The 24,734-nt window shown below is 44.2% G+C and overlaps 2 protein-coding genes across 2 annotated transcripts; one reads left to right on the plus strand and one right to left on the minus strand.

Moving 5' to 3' along the window:
- Nucleotides 1-241: 241 nt before the first annotated feature.
- On the minus strand, nt 242-2,509 carry tpbgb (trophoblast glycoprotein b). Its single transcript, XM_034528913.1, has one exon. The coding sequence runs from the start codon at nt 1,961-1,963 to the stop codon at nt 836-838; it is 1,128 nt and encodes a 375-aa protein (XP_034384804.1). The 5' UTR covers nt 1,964-2,509; the 3' UTR covers nt 242-835.
- A 1,613-nt stretch (nt 2,510-4,122) lies between these two features.
- On the plus strand, nt 4,123-22,737 carry ibtk (inhibitor of Bruton agammaglobulinemia tyrosine kinase). Its single transcript, XM_034528522.1, is given in 30 exon segments — nt 4,123-4,282; nt 5,016-5,932; nt 6,070-6,166; nt 6,705-6,829; nt 8,184-8,294; nt 8,736-8,906; nt 9,208-9,325; nt 9,682-9,862; nt 10,572-10,695; nt 11,292-11,469; nt 11,789-11,942; nt 12,483-12,864; nt 13,004-13,228; nt 13,230-13,261; nt 13,355-13,441; nt 13,557-13,639; nt 13,862-13,899; nt 14,028-14,124; nt 14,237-14,338; nt 15,589-15,706; nt 15,958-16,018; nt 16,530-16,651; nt 16,901-17,013; nt 17,110-17,255; nt 17,473-17,591; nt 17,921-18,019; nt 18,246-18,413; nt 18,689-18,889; nt 21,198-21,330; nt 21,616-22,737. Coding segments are annotated over 29 exon segments (4,035 nt in total). The 5' UTR covers nt 4,123-4,282; nt 5,016-5,608; the 3' UTR covers nt 21,742-22,737.
- The last annotated feature ends 1,997 nt before the right edge of the window (nt 22,738-24,734 follow it).

Below are 24,734 nucleotides of genomic sequence, written 5' to 3' on the forward strand. Positions count from 1 at the left end.
TTTTAAGTTTGCTGCTCACCTTTCAACCACTCATTTAAATTCAGACGGCATGTCCTCTATTCAACTTCTCCGCCCGGCTGCAGCAGCTTAAACTCTTGCCGTAGAAGAAGTTACATTGTTGAACTGGAGTAAGATTTCGTCGTGTTCTGTCATGCGCTTTCACGCCAGCTGTGGCGCTGTCTCAGGCAGGAGCGTCAGAGCCTCGGAGTAAAAGGCCCTCAGTCGAGACAGATATACAACAATCCAGAGGCATTTTATTTAGCCGGATATTTACACATCTTTTTTTTTTTAATAGATACAATTTTAAAAAAAAGAGCAATTACATCCACCTATTAAATCCAATAACTAGGCAATATATCATTCAAAATGGGCATACTGTATATCACAAATTCACATATATAAAAAAAACGACAACTCATAAACAAGCAGCGGAGCATTTCTCTGCATCAGAGGCATAGTAAGAAGGATGCGATGGTTTCTTTCACTGAAAAGTCAATGTACTTTATCCTTTAGGAAGAGTAAAAAATAGGACACATCACTCTTTGCAACTCTCCGGGAAAAAAGAAAGAAAGAAAAAACAACCGTCGCAGTGATTCGTTGTCCATGCAATGTTAAGGAGGAAACATCACAGCTGCCTGGTATTTGTATTGGACATGCGGCAGTGGTTGAATGGAGGCTCTGATGGGGTGGGGGGTTAACTAGGAGCCATGACGGATGCTAATTCTGGAGAGCATCATGAGGGGATGGGGGAGGAAGACTTTCATGCAAATGTTAACAGTATAAGTCATTTCATGTATATCTCACTGCGGGGTCCCAGACAGTGTCCCGTCCTCGCTCACACATCTGAATTGATGCTTAGGTTGGCCAAACGCGGGTCAGAGTTGATCTCATACCTGTAATGGTACCCCTCCATATGGTCCCTACATGCGTCCCGGATGTTGTACATCCACCGCTTGATGCCCTTTCTGTTCAGGTAGAGCACCAGCAGGAATATGACGCCGATCAGCGCCAGCACCAGCCCCAGGAACACATACGAGGTCTCCAGCACGCCCTCCATGTCGCCCGAACACTTCAGCTGCGAATGCTCCACCCGCAGGAGTGGCAGGCGCCTCAGGGCCTTGGGGTCAGCGCAGGTCAGATTCTGAGCATCGGCGACCTGAGTGGTGTTCTTCAGCCACAGCAGCATGTCCTCGAAGAGGCAGTCGCAGCGCCAGGGGTTCCCCGCCAGCCGGACGCTCAGAGCGGGCTTGAGGCTGAGCTCGGCCAGGGTGGCGAAGGGCAGGTCCCGCAGGCTGTTGTCCCTCAGGTCGAGGTCGCGCAGCGGCGGCACCCTCAGCGTCCCGTTCTGCACCGAGAGGATGGAGCTGTTCTGCAGGCTCAGGCTGACCAGGTTGGGGAGGCCAACGAACAAGTCGTCCGGGAGAATCACAAGGTCGTTGTTGGACAGGTCCAGGGCCGTCAGCTGGACGAGGTTCCTGCTCTGTAGGACGCCGAGGACCACGTCCATGAAGGAGTGATTGTGGATGGACCTGCTGAGGTTCAGGAACTGCACTTTATTATCCTCTGGGAAGGCCCTGTCACTGAAAGTCTGGATCCGGTTGTTGCTCAGGTCCAGCTGCACAAGGTTCGGCAGGTTGTCAAACACCATCGCGTCCACGGACTCCATCTCATTCCCACTGAGATAGAGGTCTGTCAGCATCTGCAGGCGGGTCGGGAAGGAGTCCACGTCGACGCGTGAGATGTTGTTTCCGGTGACGAACAGCGACTTGGTATTGGCCGGCAAGGAATGCGGAATCGCGTCCAGCTCCTGGTTTTGGCATTTCACAGTTTGCGAGAAGCACAAGCATTTGTCGGGACAGCCGTGGCAGGACAGCGCGGCCGCGAGGAGGAAGAGAAAGTGCATCGTCGCGGACGCGCGTGTTTTCACTCGGATGCCCCCGCACGACGTGCTCAACAGGCGCATCTTGGGGGGTCGTACAAAAAAACGTGTGCGTGTGCGCGCAGACCGTGCGTAAAGGTTACTTTGTTCTCCCGCAAGGGGAAAGTTTTGTCCGCCGTGTTTCCCGTCCTTAGTCCCCGTCCTTAGTCCCCGTGAAAACGGCTCCCAGTTCCAACCCAGACTCCATGTAACTACCCCCAAACCATCCTGGTGTCGGAGAACTCTACGTTTCCATAACGCGGACGAAGCTCGAAAAACTTCCGAGGTGTTTCTTTCTTTTTCTTCTCTTCACTCGTCTTTCCCAAATCTCAGGCTTTTGCCATATTTATTTATTTTTTTTCCCCGGTCCCCGCAAAAAAAACACGCGATGCAGAATGTCGAATCGGCAAAAAAAAAAAAAAAAACCTTTCTCAGGCTGCTGGTTGCGAAACAGAACAACCCCCCCCCCCCGTCTCCCGAAGGTGCCGTGGATCACCTCATACGTACTTCCAGCTTGCTGCTTTCCTAAACGCTGCCAGTCTGGAGGAGAAGACCAAACACAGCAGCACAGTGCAGACCATCGGAAAGAGGGAGCATACCATTTCCCAGCAAAAATGGGGGTGTGAATAGAAACTCTTTCAAGTTTCGTTCAGATTTTGATTGTAATTTCGCCCTAAAAGCTAAATATCTAATGTTAAAATCGCAACTATACTGTCCCCGAAATGACGACTACTACTAACTACTTCAGAATTTGGGGTCCAAGGACCTCTATAGGGTCTCCAGTGAGGTCCCAAACAATAAGACGTACCTGCAGTCTATAATACAAAAGTGTGATATATACATATGTTTTCTGATCAGACATTAACACAAAAGTGATGATTTTTTGAGAATCTATATGAATCATTACCAACCACAAAACCTATTTTCAGATGGCATTTCTTAGAATAAGACATCTTCACCGGCATGTCCACGTGTAGGGGAATGAAAGAGGGTGTGATTATCAAGGGAACACTATAGTTTGATCAATTAGGCCTATCATAAGATTTGATATATATGGCAATTCAGTTCAGTGGGAGGCTGTGCAGAAAAAACAAGTATTGAATTGAAAAGGCAAACATAAACACATTAATCATTTGATCCCCTGATGATAATGTCATCAATGAGCCCATCATGTACTAGTACTCATTAAGATAAGCCCCAATCCCCTTTTAGGATTCTTGTGGATGTTATGGGTCTCTAAAGCATAAACCCAGTGAAGGCAGTGGGGGAAATAAACAGTGCAGAACCTAATTGACAACAAGCTCATAATAAGAGCGAAGGAAAGATGCCTTGTTCTCATTTGAAAGAAACGTTTAGGAACTCCTTGATATTACCAATGTGAGAGGAATGCAATTTATATTTTATTCTCAATCCATTATACAAAAGTGCTTTTTCAGCAGCTGCAAATAATTCCTCAACCAAAGAATAATGAAGGAAAAAAAAAGTGCAACATTTTATAACATCAAGGGTTCAATAACCTTACATTATTTCAGAAAACAATGCAATTTCTCAAATTATTGTATCTCTTTAAATGGTCTTTTGAGACATGAACTTGGGTGGCAGCCTCGTTGTCGTTAGACTGCTGGACTATGCAGGATTGCACTGAGAAGAAGCTGTGGATGTGGTCATGCATGGTGAGGGAGGGAGGGCGTGCTCATCAATATGTGGAAGACCCAGATCTCAGTGTAACCCTAGTGTTGCCCTCCTTTGAGTCTGTCCTATGCTTAGCCCCGGTCACTGGGACAATCATCTGAGTAATTGCATGAAACCTGAAATGAGGCTGAAAGTGATACTCCACCTGAAATATATCTGTTGAGGATGAAACCGTTGTGACATGATGTTCTAGAGGAGGATCTACAATATTTGCATACGTCCACCTTTCATGCAACTGTAGGTATAACGTGCTCAAAATATCAAATTAATATCAATTAAAAAAATAAACGTCCAAGTTATATTTTCATGTTGCTTTCTAATATTTTTCTTAACTTTCTAATTATGTTCATAATGATAACCCTCAAATAATAATAAAAATTGCCTATGACATCAGAGAGACAGCAACAGCACAGTCTGACGAACAAACCCCCAAAAGTCAACCAATAGAATACTGGGATGTACACGCCCTGGCCAATCAGAAGCCTCGACAGTAGCGAAGGTTTTTTTTTTTTTTTTTAAACTAACCTGCTGGGTTTCAGGCGTCCTGTCAAATGATTCAAATTACCACTAGAGAAAATAGCCCAGCGTCTCCTGTTCGTAGTAATGACACAGTGGATGTACGTCGTTGAATTAACTTTCTCCATGTCCTCTTTCTTCATTATCTAACGGAAGGTAAGACATGAAACAACGCTAATTTGCATAACAGCTCGCTAACGCTAGCTTTCGGTGATGTGTCAGTCAGCTAGCTAGCTAGCTTAGCCGGTAGGACGTTAGCTAACAACACAGCTGACAAACTATCGTTATCGTTGCTTACAGCAGGCGTCTTGTCTGCTGTCACATTTGAAAATGCGTAGCACATTATGGCGTGTAACGTTATCCAGCTTGGGCAGTACCGGCTAATGCTCTGGTAAAGTAGTTAGCTGGCAGCTCTGCACAGCCTGCAAGCTAGCTGGTTAGTCACATGTGTGCAATGTGTGCGGGTTATCTTGTTCTTCGTAAGAAATTGGCTCGCAGTGGCTTCAACGCCCCAGTTACATGACGCAGAAACCAAATGCGTGGTTGAGGGAACATGGATATTAACAAGCTAATGGCATTCAGATAACTCAGCCTGTTCCATAATATTGCTGTGTAGTCAACAATGAGACACCCCCCCTCTATCTTCACGTAAACATTACCACATGCAACGTTTATATTCGCCTTCATCTTATTTGCACAGCCATGTCAATAGTGTCAACTCAGCGAATCTGCTCTGACCTTTGCACTTTTGGATCTCGTCTCACTTCTGCATCCTACACAGCTATACTTGCATTTTGTACACAAAGTGTGAATGTAGGCCCTCGTTTTTTTTTTTTTTTCACCACTGACTCCTCTCAAATCCCTCCCCCCCCCCCTGTCCTTCTCTCAGGTGCACTCTACAATTATGGAGTTTTGAAAAGGAAAGTGAGAATTTTGGGGGGAAAGGGGGCCTTTCCCCTCAAGTTTGGTGATTGGACTGCTGTTACGAGGAGGTCGGAGGGTCGTGGAAATCTTTGCCTTTTTGTAAATTATTTAGAGGAAAATAACTATTTTTGCTAACATTGAAATGCACAATTTTGTATAAAACACACAAGGGGTTTTGTATTTATTGAATTCTTGATGCCATTGTATGTTGCAAGCACCTTAGTTTGTGTTAAATTCTTGGTTGAGATGGTGGACTGAAACAAGTCACAGAAAGGCTCTGTGGTGCTAGGGTGCGGTGGAACCTCAACACAAGCACATTTCTAGCACTCCAAACCATCTCAACCTTTTGTTGACACACATTTTTTTTTGTTGATGCACTTTTTCTTCTTGAAGGGCAGCTCTGTTATGGTACACGATATTAGCGACCGTGTTTTGGATTTGTTACATTGCGTAGTTTAGCTTTTGAGTTTTTATTCGCGGGTGGTGGGCTGCCGCAGGGAGGGACTTTGAGATACAAAAGGGAGGAGGGTTCACTGTGAAGATTAGGAGGAGGTCAGGATGACTCCAGCACTGCCGGACTGCACCCCAAAATGCCGCTCGCAGCAGCATGCAGACGAGGTGGTAGCGGCATTGACGGGCGGCTCTGAGGGTCGACTGCGGGCGTTCTTGACCTCGCACTGCCACAATGCAACCACCTTGAGGGATGCCTTTGGTCGCACAGCCCTGCACCTGGCATCCTCGCTGGGAAAGAAGACCCTACTGGAGTGGCTGCTGGAGAGCAAGAATGCTGATCTAATGGGGAAGGATAAGGAGTCCGGCTGGACCGCTGTACATCGCAGCGCTTTCTATGGACATATCCACTGTCTCATATCGCTGGTCAAGGTATGGCTTTAACAAAAAAGAAAAAGAAGGATGTCAAGTTTTTCAAAGCGTCCCCATTTACCAAATGCAACAATATGGAAAGTACAAACCATGTTGTACTAACATTGAATGCTTTGTGGCTCTTGACATTGTTTCAGCATGGAGGACTTCTCTCCACACATGACAAGGAGGGTCTCTCTGTCCTGGACCTTACAATGAAGGATAGACCAACACATGTTGTGTTCAAAAACACTGGTAAGAAAAACTGATGACTGAAGCACTTAAGTTGAGTCGGGATATCGAGATATATTGTTGCCGTTGTCTTGCATTAATACGACATTGGTGGTGAAACTATGGATCCAGTTTTGTTTTTGTCTAGAGTCACCAGGTTGTTTTTAGCATCATGGTGACTTATTCTGTTTTAATGATGTATTTCACACTCATACATGCTTGGGACTTAACTCTCCCTGTGCTACATCACATGTCTTTCTTGCCGTAATGATGTGTACTCTCATTCGATAGAAGATGATGTCCCTCCGTTTGATCTATGTATCTCGGCTTATTTTAACTTCAGCTTTTTAAATTCTATGTGTCTCTTTATACAGCAGTTTATTCATTTTCCTAATGACTTTTATGTCTTGTATGAAACACTTTGACTTGCCTTGATGAAATATTGTCATACAAATGGGCCTTGTCATTTTTAATTGCAGCAAAGACCAGTGGTGAAATCAAGCTTCATGTGGAGGCTGTGCTGTGGTTGTGCGTGTAATTTTGTATTCCTCCCTCATTACAGACCCAACTGAAGTATACACATGGGGAAACAATACTAATTTCAGTCTCGGGCATGGTAATCAGGAGAGCCGACACCACCCTGAGCTTGTGGATGTGTTCGCCAGGACTGGGGTTTACATCAAGCAGGTAGGCTAACAACACACTGTTGTTGTGCTGGCTCTCCATGGAGTAAAGAAAGTGTTTTCTTACAGCGTGGGGCTTCCGTACTCTAAAAACCCCAGGCACACGTATCACACCAGTAATGGCCTCTTGCTTCAACTCTGTGCCAACATGTGTTAAATCCATTTTTTTTTTTTAAAAGCCAATGCACATGGGTACTGCAGATAAGGCTCACCACCTGGGTAAACCAACAAAACACCCCGTCCCCAGAGTCTGATATTACACAACGTTAACTTCAGAGTAAAAAAAAAAGAAAAAGGGTTTCCTCCAAAGATGATTCATACTTTCTTCCTGTGAAACCTTGCTTGAGTGTTACAGTTTACGTTTCATAAATCAATGAAGTTAGTGGTTATTCAGCCATGGCATCAGAACAAAAACAAGTACTATCAGTAAAGCTGTTTGACTGAGTCAAATAGAGGGCATAGTTGGTGTGTCGGCCGTGGACTGATTGGTATTCATTTGGGACTTAAAGCCGGTCTGTGCTTCGTTAAACCACGCTGCCAGACTGTGCCAGCCCGACTACAATTTCATGCATTTGTTGTGTGGATCCTCTTAGTGTGATTAATATAGCTGCTGGCACCAGTGCAACCACCCCCAGTGGTGTGCGTAGCGTACACACCATATGCTAGTTATAGTAGATAAGTGTTAGATGTGTTGTCAGTCTTTGTGTTTTGAATGGCGATTGTGTATTTGTTAAGAAATGATTAATCTGGGCTTCATATCCCTTTTTTATTTTTGGTATTAACAGAAGAAACCCCATGTTTTAAGGGATTTTTTTCCCTTTCTGACATATAGGACTCGTCATGCAGAGTAATTTCATAAAGCCTAGTGGGGGATGGATAGATCTGATTTCATGACCACACAATGACCCAGTGCCACTGCATTTGGTCTTTGTCTTCCTAGCCCAACCCGACAGGTGCCAGAGGTTAAATATTAATTCCACAATGACATGTTTTTAATTAAATGAACTACACTGGTGTGTATGCATGTGTGCCAATGTCCACATTAATGTGATACTTTGGGAAACATCCCTGTGCCCTATTGAAAGCTTGAGGGTAGCAATGTATTAGTAATGATGTTTGTTTTTCCACTTGCCCCGGCCTTTATCGGCTTAGTGTTTTACCTGTCACTACAAGAGGGCTTGGCTCAGGGACATGGAAAGAGATGCACCGCAGCCTCTTCTATGAGGTCAACATTATGACAAGATCCTTTTATCAGCAAACACTTCAGAATCTGTTTTTCTTTTCTTCTCTAGATTAGAATATGTTGACAAATACTGACAAAAAGAGGCCGAAACATGTTTTACTCCTTCTCCCTTCAGGTGGTCCTGTGCAAGTTCCACTCTGTGTTCCTGTCCCAGAAAGGCCGGGTCTTCACCTGTGGGCATGGACTGGGAGGACGGCTTGGCCATGGAGATGAACAGACTTATCTGGTGAAGCTTGTTATAGGGCATTATTCAAGTGTGCTAACCCCTCACCCTATATTTAGAAAAAAATCGACAAACATCTCATACGATATACATTCGTGATCAGCGCTTTATGCTCCTTAACCATACATTTTGTTTTGTATGTAATTTCTTTTTTGCGATAATTAAATGATACCATGAGTTGTTGACCTGAAGAAAGGGACTTTCTTTTTAAGGAATGTTAAGTTTAGGCTATTTGCTAATGCGTCATGGCTTTAAAAAAGCCTGTTTTTAAATGTCAATCGGTTTCAGCTCGTCATGTTGTCCAGCTCCTACTTTACCACATTCTCGTACTGGAAACACGGACTGTTTCAGAACAGATAGGGTTTTTGTTGTCCCCATGGTTAGATGCCTGTGGCTGAGACTAACTTTGAATCCTTAGCTTCTCCTTTGCACTCTTCTCCATAGGTTCCTCGCATGGTGGAGGGCCTGATGTCCCACCACTGCTCCCAGGTGGCGGCAGCTAAAGACCACACAGTGGTGCTGACTGAAGAAGGCTACGTTTACACTTTTGGCCTCAACACCTTCCACCAGCTTGGTCTGGCTCCTCCTCCTGCCTCCGCCCACGTCCCTAAACAGGTAAGAGGTAGCAGGGTGGAGAGGGAGCAAGATGGAAAGGGGCCGATGACGTTTTGTAGTGTAACAAGCGCGTTATTATGTGCCAAATGAGATTTTGGTTGTTTTGGTGAACGAAATACATGACTGTGCGGGGGGGTTTCTTCAATCTGCTCTGCTTTATGTTTGCAAGTTTTCTTTTGAGACTGATTTTGTATTTTCTACAACCAGTACGTTGATAATTATCTTTGCTACTGAGTTTAGACACTCTCTTAATTTCTGTATGCTATTTTTTCAACGTCACGATGATGTGCTGTGTATGCAGGTGTTCTCCAAGACGCTGAAAGGCAGGACAGTGATTGGAGTTGCAGCAGGAAGGTTCCACACAGTGCTGTGGACCAGGGAGGCCGTCTACACAATGGGACTCAACGGAGGCCAGCTGGGTAAGTCTCGTCGTAATCAGCTGTAGCCGGTGTAATGAGAGAAAATGGCACTGCTTCTCAGATACTAAATGGGTCTGAACAGTTGCAATGCTAAATCTGAGCAGATAAAAGCAAGTCCCACAGCCTTTGTTACACTTAAGTGTAAACTCGCCACAGAAAAAAAAAACTTAAAAAAGGAAAGCTGAAGCTAGTATTTTTAGCATGCTAGCATGACGAACGATGTGGTTGACATGGTAGAATGAGAATTTTTCTATTTGTATTTTATAAGTAAAAGCACATATTAAACACACACACACACACACATGCTATATATGGACAAGTTGACATGTTGACGTACTCTACTGTGTGTTATCCAGGTTACTTGCTGGATCCTAATGGAGAAAAGTGCGTGACAGCCCCCCGGCAGGTGTCTGCTCTGCACCACAAGGATGTCACCATCGCGATGGCGGCAGCTAGTGATGGAGCAACGGTGGTCGTGACGGAGAAGGGCGACGTCTACTTGTTGGCTGACTACCAGTGCAAGAAAATGGCTTCGAGGTGAAGTGAACAGGGCAGCAGAATTTACACTGCAAAAATAAGAAACACTCAATTGGCCATTAGGATTCCATTTAATTAAAAGACTTGTAACAGTCACTCTGTTGCATCACACAACATCAGCATGACCTCAATTTATTATTATGTTTTTAGATGTATAGCAGCATTTTCTAAATGTAATCGGAGCAATAAACTGATCCATAATCTGAAGATTGCCTCATCCACCACCGGCTAAATTGCTAAACACGCATATTTCATCGATTCTGAGCAGCCTCTCTCTAATATCCAGCATCCCATTGCAGAAGTAGTGGGTCAATTTCTCGTTTAAGTCCAGACTTCATTCCAAACTGCATTTTGTCTGGCAAATGTAAGGATGTAATCTCTGTAAATATTCAAAGGCCGTACTCTCTTTATTATCCAGTGCTTCTAATTGATATGTGCAGCATTTTCAAGCCACCAGAGACGCTCTGCATCACCTCCCCGGTATTCTAATCATCCTCTAAACTGGAATCTGTTACGTTACCTCGTTATTTGATTTGCGTAGTCTAGTGCTGCAAATATCTCTTTCTTGGAAAGTGTGTCTGTGTGCTAAAGAGCAATAACACAACATTGGATCCGCTTGAATGCAGGTGTTCAAATGAGCGTAGACCTTCATTAAGATTAATTAAGTATATTATAATGTGTTCTTTATTTCCTACTTTGTTTTTTTCAGGCAGCTGAACATCAAGAAGGTTCTGGTCAGCGGGGGGAGTCTGGACCACCGTGTGATTCCACAGATCCTAAACGAGGGAGGAGGGGAAAAGCTGGCCATCTTGGCATTGGATGAAGCTGGAAGGGTACGTGCATGCATTTAGGAAGAGTTACATTCATTGCTTTTCACTCTGTTATGCACATGGGGTAAATGGAGTCTTGTAGTCTTCCAACCACTCAAAGTGCTTTACATGCCATCATTCACACGCTGATGGCAGGGGCTACCATGCAAGATTGCCACCTGCCAATCATAACTATTTAATAATGTGTTCCATACACTGCCGGAACAGCCAACAATTTGGGGGTTAAGTGTCTTGTCCAAGAACACATCGACATGGACTAGCGGAGCCGCGGACCGATTTGAAAGACGATGTGCTCTACCACTGAGCCACAGTCACAGAGAAGCATCACTTAATGCATTGGCCTGAATTCTATCATGAGACGATACAACTTTACTTAAATCTCACTTCTCTTGCTGTTCTAACATTTAGGAACTGAAGCAGAATGTATAACACTGCTATTTTTACTTCCCCTGTTGTTATCTAACTATTTGTAGTTGGACAGTTATACAATATCGAAGCAGGCGAGTCTATACGGGGTCCTGTAGATAAAAATGGTGACTAAGACTCGTCTGTAACTTTCCTTACATTTGCTCCCTCCTCCATTTCTGTCCTCCCGTCAGGTGTTTTGCTGGCGGTCCTCTTGCAGCTCTGTGAGACAGTGCCGGTGGGCGTACGGGCGTCAGGTTTTCATGTCGGACATCGCTCTCGGCAAGAATGGCATGATGTTTGTGACTCAGGAGGGGGAGGGCTTCAATGGCGTGTGGGCTGGAGAGTATAGGACGTACGGGGAGAAGAAAGGTGAGGAATTTAGGAACATGGTCTATTGAATCACAAAGTCGGCCTGCGTTTTGCATTTGTCTCAAACTATTTAAATAGTTTTTATAGGACTTGCATTGACTTAATCTTAGATTCGTCAAACTGCTTTAATGGATGAAATGAGCGACCTAAACATACTTGTGTTAAGTTTATTGGGGATAAAACCCCAGCAATAGTAAGTGTCCAATAGAAAGGACAAACGACAATAAGTAAAAGGGATTGTCTGGAAGACATTGTTTTACAAATAGAGTTTAAAAAAAATAAATAATAAATCTAATTCACATGCATCTTGTAATCTCAGAGGGCAATGTGGAGGTGTGTGGCCATTCAGATGCTGGGACACTGTATGAGCGGATCCGCCTGGAGAAACTCCCGTATGTCCACAGAGCTGTCAGCATCACCATGGACTCTAAAGGCCGAAACTTTGGAGCGCTTCAGTCCGACCCCAAAACGAGGTAGGGCATCCCCCTTGACGCTTAGATAATGCTTCGCTCGATACGGTGCTTATTAAGTTCATACGTCTGTTTAGTTGGTTATTTTGTGCTAAATAGTGAATGGGTAAAGAGCATTTAGAGGCATAAACATACTTCTATTTTATGATTCATCAGCATTAAACCGGTGATGGGAAGCAACAAAGGACTGACTTTAAAAGTAGCAACAAAGACCGACTTTAAAAGCAGTATCTCCCCAGGGAATCAATAATGACTTACCACATAATGTTATGTTGGCACATTTATCCAGTTGTCTATTGCATACAATAGTGGACTATTACTCTTTTCTAGCTGGGTCTAATTGTCTTTATTTTTAGATCTCTTCCTTGCTGATAAAGTGCGGCGCTTTATTTGAGGCGGTGTTGCAGCATGAAAGCTTCTTGCCCTCCAGTTGTCAGAGATTATACTCTTTTTGTTTGTGTCCTCGATGTATGTGTTCTGAATGTTCATCTGTAATCATTCGAGTGACATGCTGCAATGGCGTCCACCCTGTCTTTGGTCCAGCTTGTACGAGATCCCCAGCATTTCTCCGTCCTCCTTCTTCCAACACTTTCGGAGCCTTCTGGACGAGGCCGACGAAATGGACGGCATCCACGACGTGACCCTCCAGGCCGGCGATCGCACCTTCCCCGCCCACAAGTACATCCTATCCATGCGGTCCGAGTTCTTCCGGAAGCAGTTCATATCCGAGCATGAACTGGACGAGGAACCTGACGTGGAAGTGAGGAAGAGCGAGGATGCCGTGGGCTGCGATTTAATCATTTTGGAGAAGATCACGCCGGACATGCTGGAATACGCTCTGCACTTCATCTACACGGACTCCTGCGATCTGCTGGTCCACGGAGCCCGGCCGCGAGTCTCTGGAGCCTCGCTGGGGCAAAACCAGGTGAGGAAAAGAAAAACCAATCTCTCAGCGACATAGGATACACAGGATTTCAATATATACCATTGCTTGAGTATTTACGAAATATTTGTGTTAGCCTTGAAGAACTGAGCCTCTGACTCCACTGTTTCTGTGTGGCCAGGACTTCGAGCGGGAGAGGCTTATCAGCAGCCTGCAGGATTTGAGCCTGAGAGGCCGTTCAGCGCTCGAGGTGTACCGCTCCCTTCCCCCCGCGACCCAAGGAAACGGTGACAATGCAAAGAGCAAGTGCACCAAGCCTGGCAAGAAGGGGAAAGGAGGCAAAGGTGACAAGGTCGGGCCCAACGAGGGAGGGGCTAACCCAGTGAAAACCTTCCAGGGTGTTGCAAAAAAAACTGGGCCTGGGAAGCTTGTCTGCACGGTGAGAGACGTGGGAGTGTGCTCTTAAAAACCCGACGCAAAAATGGACGTGGTGTCACGTCTCCTCATTCATGCTTTCTCTATTCCTTCACAGGCTGGATGGAGTCAAATATGAAAGTGGGAAGATCAACGTTATAAACAAGAAAGCCGGCCACAAGCCCAAGTTCTACCAGAAGAAATGGTGTGTTTATGAGTGTATACAATAACAGTTGTAGCTATAGATGAGATGGCAAATAATTAATTTGACGTGAAAGATGTTCTGATACCTCTCTCTCTCTCTCTTCCTGTCTGTACAGCTCCTATCTTTGTGATGTTACTCTGAAATCTGAAGATGGTAAAGAGTTTCCATGTCACAAGAGTGTCCTCTGTGCAAGACTAGGTAAGGTTGCCCCGTCGTCAACGAACCAAACACGGACCGACACTCTTTTTGTACTGATGGCGAGTGCACGGTTGTTATTTTGCACGCTAAATATCCCTGGTAAAGATATATTTGGGTTCTTCAAATAACAGCCTGGTGTCTGTTGAAGCAACTTTAAGTTTTGATGTCTGTCTGCTGTTTTGGACTTACAGAAAGTGAAAATGTTTTTACTTTTTGTTTCAGAATACTTCAATAGTATGCTTGGAAACCCCTGGATTGAGGTATGCCATGTTTTTATTTCTGCTTTATTAATTAACCCGCGTTTCAGCGGTCACAATGCTTGCAACTCAATTTTTTGGGGACGTAATCATATTGACATGTAAAATAATGTTGTCTGTTGCCCCCTCAGGCCACCTCGTGCTCTGCACTGGAGATGCCTACCAGCGCTGCGATTCTGCAGGTCATTCTAGAGTATATTTACACGGATGAGTCCCACACCATCAAAGGTAGCTTCTCAAGTTACGTCGATCCCACAAATTACAACCTCTACGACTTGTTGCAGAATTTTTTCACAAAATAGTACTAAGAGGGCGCATTGTTCTCTCTCTTGCACGACAGAGTCTTTGAATGTGGAGTTTGTCTGCAACGTATTGGTTGTGGCCGACCAGCTGCTCATCACACGACTGAAGGAGATGTGCGAAGTCGTCATCACCGAGAACTGTATGCTGTGTTTGTCTTTTTTTAAAAAATCTATTCTAGATCGCGTCATTTACTTTGCCCTTTTAGCGCTGTCCTTTTTATCTTGAAATAATACTGCATTCATGTCATAAATTACAATTTGATGCAGTTTCTCCCACAGGATTCTGTGAGAGACTATAGTGACTGGACTTTGGACACCCTAGGGGGATGATACATGTTGTACATATTAAAGTTTGTGATGCACTTTGAGATCAAAATGAAGAGGCTACAATATTACGTATATTGCTCTTGGTGGGCTGCATGGTGGTGTAGTGGCTAGCACTGTCGCCTCACAGCAAGAGGGCCGCGGGTTCAATTCCCGGTCGGAGCGGTCCTTCTGTGTGGAGTTTGCATGTTCTCCCCGTGGCAGCGTGGGTTCTCTCCGGGCTCTCCGGCTTCCTCCCACAGTCCAAAGACATGCTGCAGGTTAATTGATCTCTAAATGTCCCATAGGTGTGAATGTGAGAGTGAATGGTTGTATGTCCCTACATGTGCCCTCGATGGACTGGCGGCCTGTCCAGGGTGTCCCCTGCCTTCGCCCTATGTCAGCTGGGATAGGCTCCAGCGCCCCGCGACCCTAATGAGGATAAGCGGTATTGAAAATGGATGGATGGATGGATGCTCTTGTTACGTTTAGGCTACTTAAGTACTGCACTTCAGTACAATTTTGTGGTAGTTGTACTTTACTATTTCCATTTCTTTTGTAACTTTATACTTCTTGCCCACTACATCTATACTGTACTTTAAACTTCACTTAATTTATTTGACATTATTTGTTACCAGTTCTGCATAATGAGTATACGTTTGCATTCGATACTTTAAGTGTGATTTTGATTCTAATACTTTTTGTTCTTTTTCTTAAGGAACATTTTGAAGGCAGACGTGTAACAGCAAAGTAGTAGTAAAGAGTAGTTTTACACTGTTCTCTAGTAAATATATTTAGTTTTCATCATTGGTTGTATAGATATGAATGGAAATGACGCAGCAAAAAAAGTCCCACAGGATAGTAAATAGGGGAAATAGTTTCAGGGTTAATAACAGACCGCTGTCCCCTTTATGCTACTCTGTTTCTCGAAATGCTTGATCACATTAGGCCCAGAGCTCCGCCTTCTTTAGTTGTGGCCTTGACCGCAAACTGTGTGGAAATTTGGGGAAACCCATTTTCAGGCAAAATCGCTCCTTTTGAAACTTATTTCCTGTGAATGAACTGCCGCTTGCTTTGCTCCCCGCAGTGACTCTGAAGAACGGCGCAGAGCTGCTGGAGTTTGCCACCATGTACAACGCGGAGCAGCTGAAACTCTCCTGTCTCCAGTTCATAGTGATCAACATGGCCGCCCTGCTGGAGACCAAGTGAGCATCGCAAGAAAGAACCTGAGCCGGACTTGAAAAGATCTTTTTATGACTCTGTTCAGAGCATTTCAGTACTTTGTTTGTAGAACAACTTAAACACAGTGCGACTTCAAAAGTATACATTAGTCTAAAGATTATCAAGTATTTATGAAGTAAAGTGTTATTAATTATTAACAATAATTTCCCCAGCAGGAGAGAGCTAAATGTATGTTTTTCTTCTTTGTCTTTGTCCGTCTGACCCTTTTCCTCAGAGCGCTGGATATTCTTAGTGATGAAGTGCTCGTGGAGCTTTCTGCAGCCTACAGGAGGATGGTGAGTCACCTCGCATCCACCCCGAGAAACATCCCAATCGGCGTCATCCTTTTCCGTTACTTCAATGTTTGCTCATTGTTTGTCGTTTGACTTGGATTTGTTTTCAAGATAAAATATCGATTTTTTTTTTTTTTTATTTTATTTTTTTATAAATGCGATTCTGTGAAACGACCTCTTGGACGTCACAGATCTGAATCCAGTTTCCAGAGTGAAGGCTTTCTAGATCATTATGCTCAGAAAAAAACATCTCACAAGAAGCATTTGCTTCATTAAAATGTCGTAACGAGACAAAAAGAGGTGATTTGGGGGTGAACTATCATTTTGTTTTTGTATGACTTGCAGCTGAATGCAGCAATCTCTGGTACCGTAATACTTGCCAATATAAAATCTGCTTTGCTTTAAAGTTGTGTCAGGTGTTTCATGATCGCACCAAGTCTTGATCCTCATATATTAAGGTCACTTTGTACAGGGCCAGGTTCTGATTTGTTGTTGTTTGTTTTTTTCATTTCAGATCCCAGCCATGCAGAGGAGGATCATCACTCCGTATCCCGGCGCCCCAGACCTCAGTGTGTATGAGGATTTGGACTCGGCATTCAGCCCCGAACCAGAAGCAGAACTGGATCACTCCTGCAGGTACACAAATGTAAATGTTCAGTATCTCATTGTGTTTGTTTCCTAATGGGGCTGTTGTGCAGAGTATTTTTGGAACCGCTGTAAATGGACCAGGAAAAAACACACATTCAGTTGCGACTGTAGACCTAAAGTTGGAGACCCAGTTACAGAACAGCTTACCAGGCTGTGTGCATGTCCTTGCAGTCCCCTTCAAACATCAGAAATGTGGATCCACTAATGATTGTACCACATTATCCCCCCCCCCCCCAGAGAAATCCTGTTAAAGAAGGCCAAGATGAAGGCAAAAAAGAAACCACGGCGACGCTCTGACAGCTCAGGAGGCTACACTCTCTCTAATATCATTCAAAGTCCCCCTGCTGCAGGTATACATACATCAGCTCCTTTTTAAGAACCTGTGAGGTTGTTGTGGGGTGATACAGTATGTACTCATTTCACTAACGCACTCTCTGTCCTCTCAGTGGTCTCCCTGTGCCTGGTAAAGTCAGGCAGGGCTAACTCAACAGAGTCCCTGCAAGAGCTGCTCACATCCGACTCGGAGGGCAGCTACGTGGGGGCGGGCAGTCCCCGAGACATGCAGTCACCCGTCTTCCATGACAAAGCCGAGGTTAACGTCTGACCACCACAGCAACTGCATAAATAACAGATGATGTGTTTTTTTTTTTTTCATGTTATGTTATAGCTCTGTGTCCGTCCAAGTTTTGCTCCCTTCTATGGGTCCATTATAGAAGTACTACACAAAGTCGCACTTAAATGATCCATTTGCTTTTTGTTTTGATCATTTGTTGCAACAGAGAGATACAATTGTTGTTTATCATCTGCAGGAAGACAAGGCTTTCAGTCAGAGGCTAAAGACGCCACCCAGCAACCCGACCTCCCTGAGGGAGTCCCTCCCAGCTCCCCCCAACTCTGCTCCACAAACCATCCCCAAGGTCCTTCCCTGGTAAGATGGGCTTAATGCTCCTAGATTTGAAAACTGTTTTATTCTTACAATCGTATTTTTTTTTTTCTCTCCATCTCCTTAAACTATATTATGTGGATAAAACACTATAAAGGAGGAAATCAGTGTTGTTTTTTTTCTCCCTAATCCGGTTTGTGATTTCACACAAGGTACCCTGACTAAAACAGGGACATTGTGTCCTCCCACTTACTTCTGAAGAGGACATTTGGAGAAAAGGGGGAATTCTTTCATCCCTCATTGATAATTAAGTGTTGAAATCAGAGCCACGCGTTCTCTGTAGTATGTGTGACTGTTGTTATTACAACCTGCAGTCCTGCACGTCCACCCCCAGTCCTGGATCTGAGGACCATCATGGATATGGAGGCCAACTCTCTGCAGACCCTCGGAGCAACTCCTAAAAGCCCTGGAAGGTGCGCGTTGACCTTATTTAATACCAAATAATTAAGAGTGTCTAATTAATCGGAGGCAGTGATGGCAAACAATTCATGACTAATTGCTGTAAAAGTACAGAACTGTTGCTTTTATTTATAATTATTTGCAATTTGTCCCACTGCCCAGTCTGAAGAACAGCACACTTGCCACATGAGTAACCCTTATTCACTTCAGCTAATCTCACATTACTTCCCCTGCCTGCAGTGTCAGCGCCAGCATCAAGCACTCCCCTGTTCTCACGAAAATGTCCCAGAAGCAGAGGAAGATGTTGGCCATGGCCAACAAGGAGGCCAGTGTGGAGTTCACTGCGGAGTCCGCTGCATCCAAACCAACCCCCGCGGTCACCCCGTCAAAAAGCAGTGGGAAGGCCTGGTGAGTGAGACCAAATGTGAAGACCACCACTGTCCAGCTGTCAAGAAATAACTTCCTGCTTCCTGTTGATGAGTTCAGAGCCCGTCGCCGGTGTGACAGTTGGTTTTAAGGCTAGAAAGTAATTTATACGACCTCCGCCAGGCTTCCTCCGCCCATACATAATGTTTATATCAGCACAATAAGAGTACCATGCAGCGCTACCATCTTTTGATCTACTTTCATCATGAATCCATACGTGCTCTGTCTTTCTCCGTGTCATTTGATTCGACCTGCAGGGCAACAGCGATCCAGTCCCCGCCCTCCTCGGGCTCCTTTCGAGCGCTGCTGGAGGAGGAGAGCCGCTTGATCAGAGCGGGACAAACGGCAGCCCAGATGGGCCAACAAGGTGCCCAGGTGTCCCCTGTCACCGCCACCTCCGCAACCAAGAGGGTCAAGTTCAAATGCGCCGAGAGCAGTGAGCCTGAGCGACCCACTGGGTGAGAGACACACACACACACACACACACACACACACACACACACACACTTGTGCACCGCTGTTTTCCACTTGGTGGCACTCTTGAGGTGTTTCATGAAACAGCATCTCTCACACATGCATTATAAGATACATGATACCACATTAAGAGTCATTCCTCAGTACTCCAATACTTACTGCAAAACCTTACTTAATTTAAGCCTCAATTAAAAATAACAATAACAATAATATATATATATATATATATATATATATATATATATATATATATATATATATATATATATATCCTAATTTTTTCTCATCAGATGAAAAAAACTGAAATTCATTTTATGGGGAAAACTGAAAGATCTTGAAACTGATCAAAAGGGGAAGTAATGATAAGTGTTTATCTAAGACCGACTCTCCCGGAAGGGGAGCTTGTGACCGGACTACTTGACTGACAGGAACCGCTCTAGTTAAGAGGCGTGACCGCTCTGGTCTGAGCGAGATGAACAGCTCCTTAATGACCCGGTACGGCCGGGTTGACCTGCCCGCAAACACTGAGTCACCCTGACCATTGGAACATCCCCTTGACAGCAGGAGACACACACACCGGTTTTTAAATATGCATTTCTGGTTCAATTACATGCAGTTGTCCCTGAAGGCAGATGACCTTTTATTTCTAATGTCGGCCGGTTTATGTGAGAGACAGAAAAATAAATGAAACTGTGGACGCGTTGGGCCGTCTTCAGTCTTTTTCGGGTCTTAAGAGTGAACTTTGTCACGCTTGCTTTGTTTGAAAAATGTTTGTAAGTGCGTCATGCTTCCTCTTCTGTATCTCCGCGGCATGAAGCGTGGGTAATCTTCAGAGCAGACTTCTTGATATTAAACGGCTCCGTGAGTCACTCGTGAAGCCGGTGATGTTAATCAGTGTTGATAAGGGCAGCCCTCATGTCACAACGGATCATACAGAACAGGGAGCAGGTTTCAGGTTCCTCTTGGTTTTTGGATGAGCGGAGAGAGACGGACGAGTTCAAGGCTCAGCAGCCTCGTATATTCTCATGTCTTCCTTCTTTTTCCACAAGTCAGAATTAATAGAGATGCCTTTTTGATCCTGTCAGATTCTTTTTTTTTTTTTTTTTTTTCCTCCTCATGCCTTGTGCATATTTTCAGAGGTCTCTCTTGGCCATATTAACATGCTTTCATATAGCTTTAACGTGCATCATAGTGAGGGATTGGGAATTCTTTTGGCCACATTTATAAGAAACTGTTGATGCAGCTTGTCTCCAGCAGCTATGAAGTATGAAATGAATGTAAGCGCACATGAATCCAGATTGCAGATTGTTGTCTGTGTGACATATTTTACATGTGATGTTGGATAGATGTCCGGGATCCCGCTGGAAAAGGAAAAGGCAAGACAGGTTGTCAACTATCAGAGTCGAAAAAATCTGAATATTCAGAGAGGAAGTAATGATTATAATGCAATATTGCCCTTGTCCGTGCCAATAAAGCAGATTGAACTGAATGTCTTCTCAAGCTCCTATTCATGTAGATATTTCATTAAAAACTAGTTTCCACCTAGAATAGTCATTTACCACATTAACAATGTATAGAGTGTATTTCTGATTAATTTAATGTTATCTTCATTGAAGAAAACAGTGCTTTTCTTTGAAAAATAAGGACATTTCTAAGTGACTCCAAACTTTTGAACGGTAGTGTATTTTTGGAGCAAATCATTTAGTGCATTAATATTGTTGGGGGGGGGGGGGTAAACCAGGACCAGCAGTAACCTCATTTTCTGGTCATGAAGGCTTGTATCTGTTTCCCCACATCATCTCTTGTTTTTTTTTTAGTGGCTATAATCAATCATTTCATGCCTCCTCACCTACCAAAGCCTGAGACGTCATGTTTTCAGGTTGACAAAAAAAAGAAGCTCTAACAACCCGCTGTGTGCTAAACGGCCAGAACCTTGACACAAATCTTATTTTGCATCCTTTTTTTTCTGAAATTGTCACATTTTGCTCGTGATTGTTTGAAATCACGAGCAGCTTTTATGCGTTTTTACCTCCTTTTTTTTTTGTTTTTCAAGTGCTGCCACAAAACATCATTTTGATTCTTCACAGCACAATAAACATCTGATTTAACATTATAAAGAAATAAAATAATAATAAACGCAAAGTACTGTATTGATGTATCCTACCGCGGCTGAGAGGGGCTGGAAAAGACCTTGAAGTTACCTTTTTGAAACGGGTGTAAGGACCCTGTGAATGCGAATGTTGCGCTGTATCTCTGTCTGTCTCTGTTTGACCGTCACCCGCCTCCCCTCAGGCCCTGGGTGCTGGGAGCAGTAAGCAGCCCTCCCCCCTCCTCCCTGGTGACCTTTGCCTCCATCGTGGAGGAGGAGAAGGAGCAGGAAGCCGCGCTGATCCGGAGCCGAGAGAAACCGCTGGCGCTCATTCAGGTAACGGTGTGTGTGTGTGGCATCCCAGTGGAAAACCAAGCGGCGTTGTTTCAGGGTGGTATGGTGACATGCGCCTCCTTTCAATCCCTAATGGCAGACATGTATCTAATGAAGACCAGGTCCCGCACGGAGCTGGTTTAAAGCCCCCCCCCCCCATTACTTTCTGGTTGCCGTTACGTAAAACCCTCATTATCATTAAGCGCTTAGTGTCAGCAGTTTCTCCTTTACCTTGAAATGTAGTGTGGTTTATATTGCCCACAATATCTCCATTTCATGTCTTTTCAGATTGAAGAGCGGGCAATCCAAGACCTTTTGTGCCATTATAAAGCGCACGACAACCCCGACGAGCTCATAGTGGTGGAGCGGTCGTCCAGAGGTCCCATGGCCGCCCCGACCTGGAACAAACACTAATGTTGAAGAGCGCAGCCGCTACATGCTAACAAAAAGAGACCGTCTTTTTGGCAGCGTTCCCATGACACATCCATCAGTGTGATGCGCCTCCAGACTCAGAGTGCAGGATGGGTCTGACGCAAATGTGTGCATGTCCCTGTTACTTTTTTTTTTTTTAAATGTTACATTTTGTTGCCGCTCAGCATTTTTGTTTGCATGAGACGGAGCGAGAGAATGAATTTTTTTTTTTTTTTTTTTTCACGACTGAACGTGGTCCCTAAAGAGAAGTGCTGGCCCCGGGGATGACTCGTGCATTTTCTGCCCTTTTTTTTCTTTCTTTACTGCCTTTTTACTTTAGAGAAAACGACGAGTACAAAGTAAACGACTTTCTCCAAATAAATATGTGAAGTTAAAAGTTGCCAAAGAAACGGAGGCACAAAATGGGTCCAAACTGCATCACCTCGAGGGCTTGCGTGAAATTGGTGGAAGCTCTCGATGTGACCGCCATTTACCAACTGTGGCAAAGAGTCTATTGTGGTTCAGAGTTGAAGTGAGCTGTTTACCAATGCGGTACGTTTACGCTCTTTTTATGTTCGTTTTTGTTCTGCTCCATATTTGCATTGTTTTTGGCCGATTTTTGATTCAGCTTTGCAGTGACACTGTCCTCTTGCTGGACTAAATATGGATGTTTTCCACATTCAAAATGCATCATTTGATGCCATTCTAGTGAATGGCGATTGTCTGGAAAAACTGGCTTTCCAGTTGAAGTTCTCACGCGTGTGTTTTTGAGATGGTGCCGTGCCTTTTTTTAAGAAATAAGGAATTCTAAAATAGCATTAATCTCTTTCATTATTTAGTTGTTTAACTCTCCAGCTTTTCTCCTGCAGCCAACGTAGGCTTGGTAGGATCCTCCGATCCGGACCATGTAATCCCGTCTTCAGATGCCGTGTCTTAGACAGACACTTCAGGATGTGATGAGAAAATGGCATGTAATAAAATAACCCACCTGTGCAATGATCTTGTCTCTCTCTTTTCAGTTTAGATGGCAGCAAACCGAATGGAGGAGAGAGAGAGATTACATTTTCTCTATTATTACCTTGTCTTTTTAATATGACAGCAACTTGATCCTTTTACTGAAAAATCTCGCTGCATCTAATGAAGACTAAATGTGCCCGTCTCCTGACACTTTAGCTGCCCTGCATGAGCAGAGGACCATTATCAAGTCTCAGCCCGTGATTAACTGCGATGACCCTGATCTGAACAGCGAGTGTGGCGATTTAGGGATTTTTATTGGCCGTAATTACAGGTAGAGCATCACATCGGAAGTCAGGGAGGGACGGCTCGTCGGGGGGAATATGAAGTATACATTAGGATCTATTAGTCGGCGTGGGGACGACACACGAATCAAAGCCTTGGAGGAAAACGTCTGCTGCTTTACATCCCCCACAATGAGCCGGGAGTGGGATTTCTCAAAAAGGGGCTGCTCATCCGCCGCGTCTGTGCTCTGAATCGCAAATGTGATGTTTGTTTTTTTGCAGGTGGGGGAGTGCCACATGACATGTTTTAAATTGGACCCTGAAGCAGCCCACCTAATTTATCTTGAACGCGGAGAGCACGTGTTCCAATACATCAGGGGAGCTGCTCCACGAGGCCTTTAGTCTCCTGTTTGTTTGTTTTTTAATCATATTCCGAATATGTTGTTTACATGGAACACAATGTGAGGAAACTTGGTCATTAATCTCCCTGTTTCCTATGTTTTGAAAATGTCTCACAACAGCAAGTGGAGCTGGGGAAACATCTCACACTTATTTAGACCCAAACCACAATCTTTTTCCTAAGCATAACCAAGACGTTTTGAAGCAGTGACCTTATTTATTATTAAAATATATATATATATATATATATCTCAATCAATCGGAACATAGGAATGACCCCGTGATATCCATTTATCCTTTTCTACCGAATGTTGTACCATCTCGGAATAACCATTTAGCCATTGGGAGACTTTTAGCTATTTTAACATTTTATCTGGGTATCTATTATCAATTTAGGATATGTTAACCTTTTTGTTTTTGCATCAATTTAGCCATAACCTTTAGCTATTTCAACCATTTGTCCTTTACTTTGATATAAAGTTTAAATAGCGCAATGACTTTTTGCTAAAAACATTCATCTGTGACTTTTTCAGCTATTGTATTTAGCCTTTGAACTCAGGACTTCAACTTCTCTGCTCGCCAGTTTTCCCACGCTCTTTAATTGTGACTCAATATGTGGATTTAAAAGTTATTTGAGCTTATCTATTGACCTACTCCACAATTTGACCATGTACCCTGCTGGCTACTCCAGAACAATAAGCCCCGGTGCGTATAAGCACTGCTGTGGATCACAACATTTTGCAGAAGGCCTACTTCATGCAAACTTCCCCCAGATGCTCTGGCCGAGCGGCCTTCCTGCCAGGCAGATGGGAAGGTCATAGGGCAGATGGGAAGGTCATAGGGCGTCCTCCACGATGAGGAGAACTTCAGGATTCAAATATTTTTTTAAAATCACCTATTACAATATACGTTTTGCCTGCATAGGAGGTCGACATATAGGGGTCGGCTGTAGCTCATGGGGGAGAGTAGCCGGTTCGATCCCAGCTCTCCCCATTAGTTGCATGTTGAAGTGTCCTTGAGCAAGACACTGAACCCCCAGTTGCTCCCCGGGCGCTTGAATGCAGCCCAGTGCTCCTTAATAATGAAGAATTTACCCACGAGGATCAATAAAAGTGTACATTTCATACTGTTTTGTAGAACAACATTAAATATAAATAGATTTAAAAAGAAAATGTATATGACATTTTTCTTTTTACTATCTATAAAAAGACATGGGGGCGGGGGGGTGTAACAGGAGCCTAATTGCAGGTCCTCCGTAACATACCCGGAGAGTTACATAAGAGTTATTCATACTCCTCATGGCTTGATGCTGACCTGTGGCTCAGTCACAGACTGGTGAAGGTCCGACGAGCCCTTCCA

This window comes from Cyclopterus lumpus, chromosome 25 (genome assembly GCF_009769545.1).
Source record: "Cyclopterus lumpus isolate fCycLum1 chromosome 25, fCycLum1.pri, whole genome shotgun sequence".
NCBI lineage: Eukaryota > Metazoa > Chordata > Actinopteri > Perciformes > Cyclopteridae > Cyclopterus > Cyclopterus lumpus.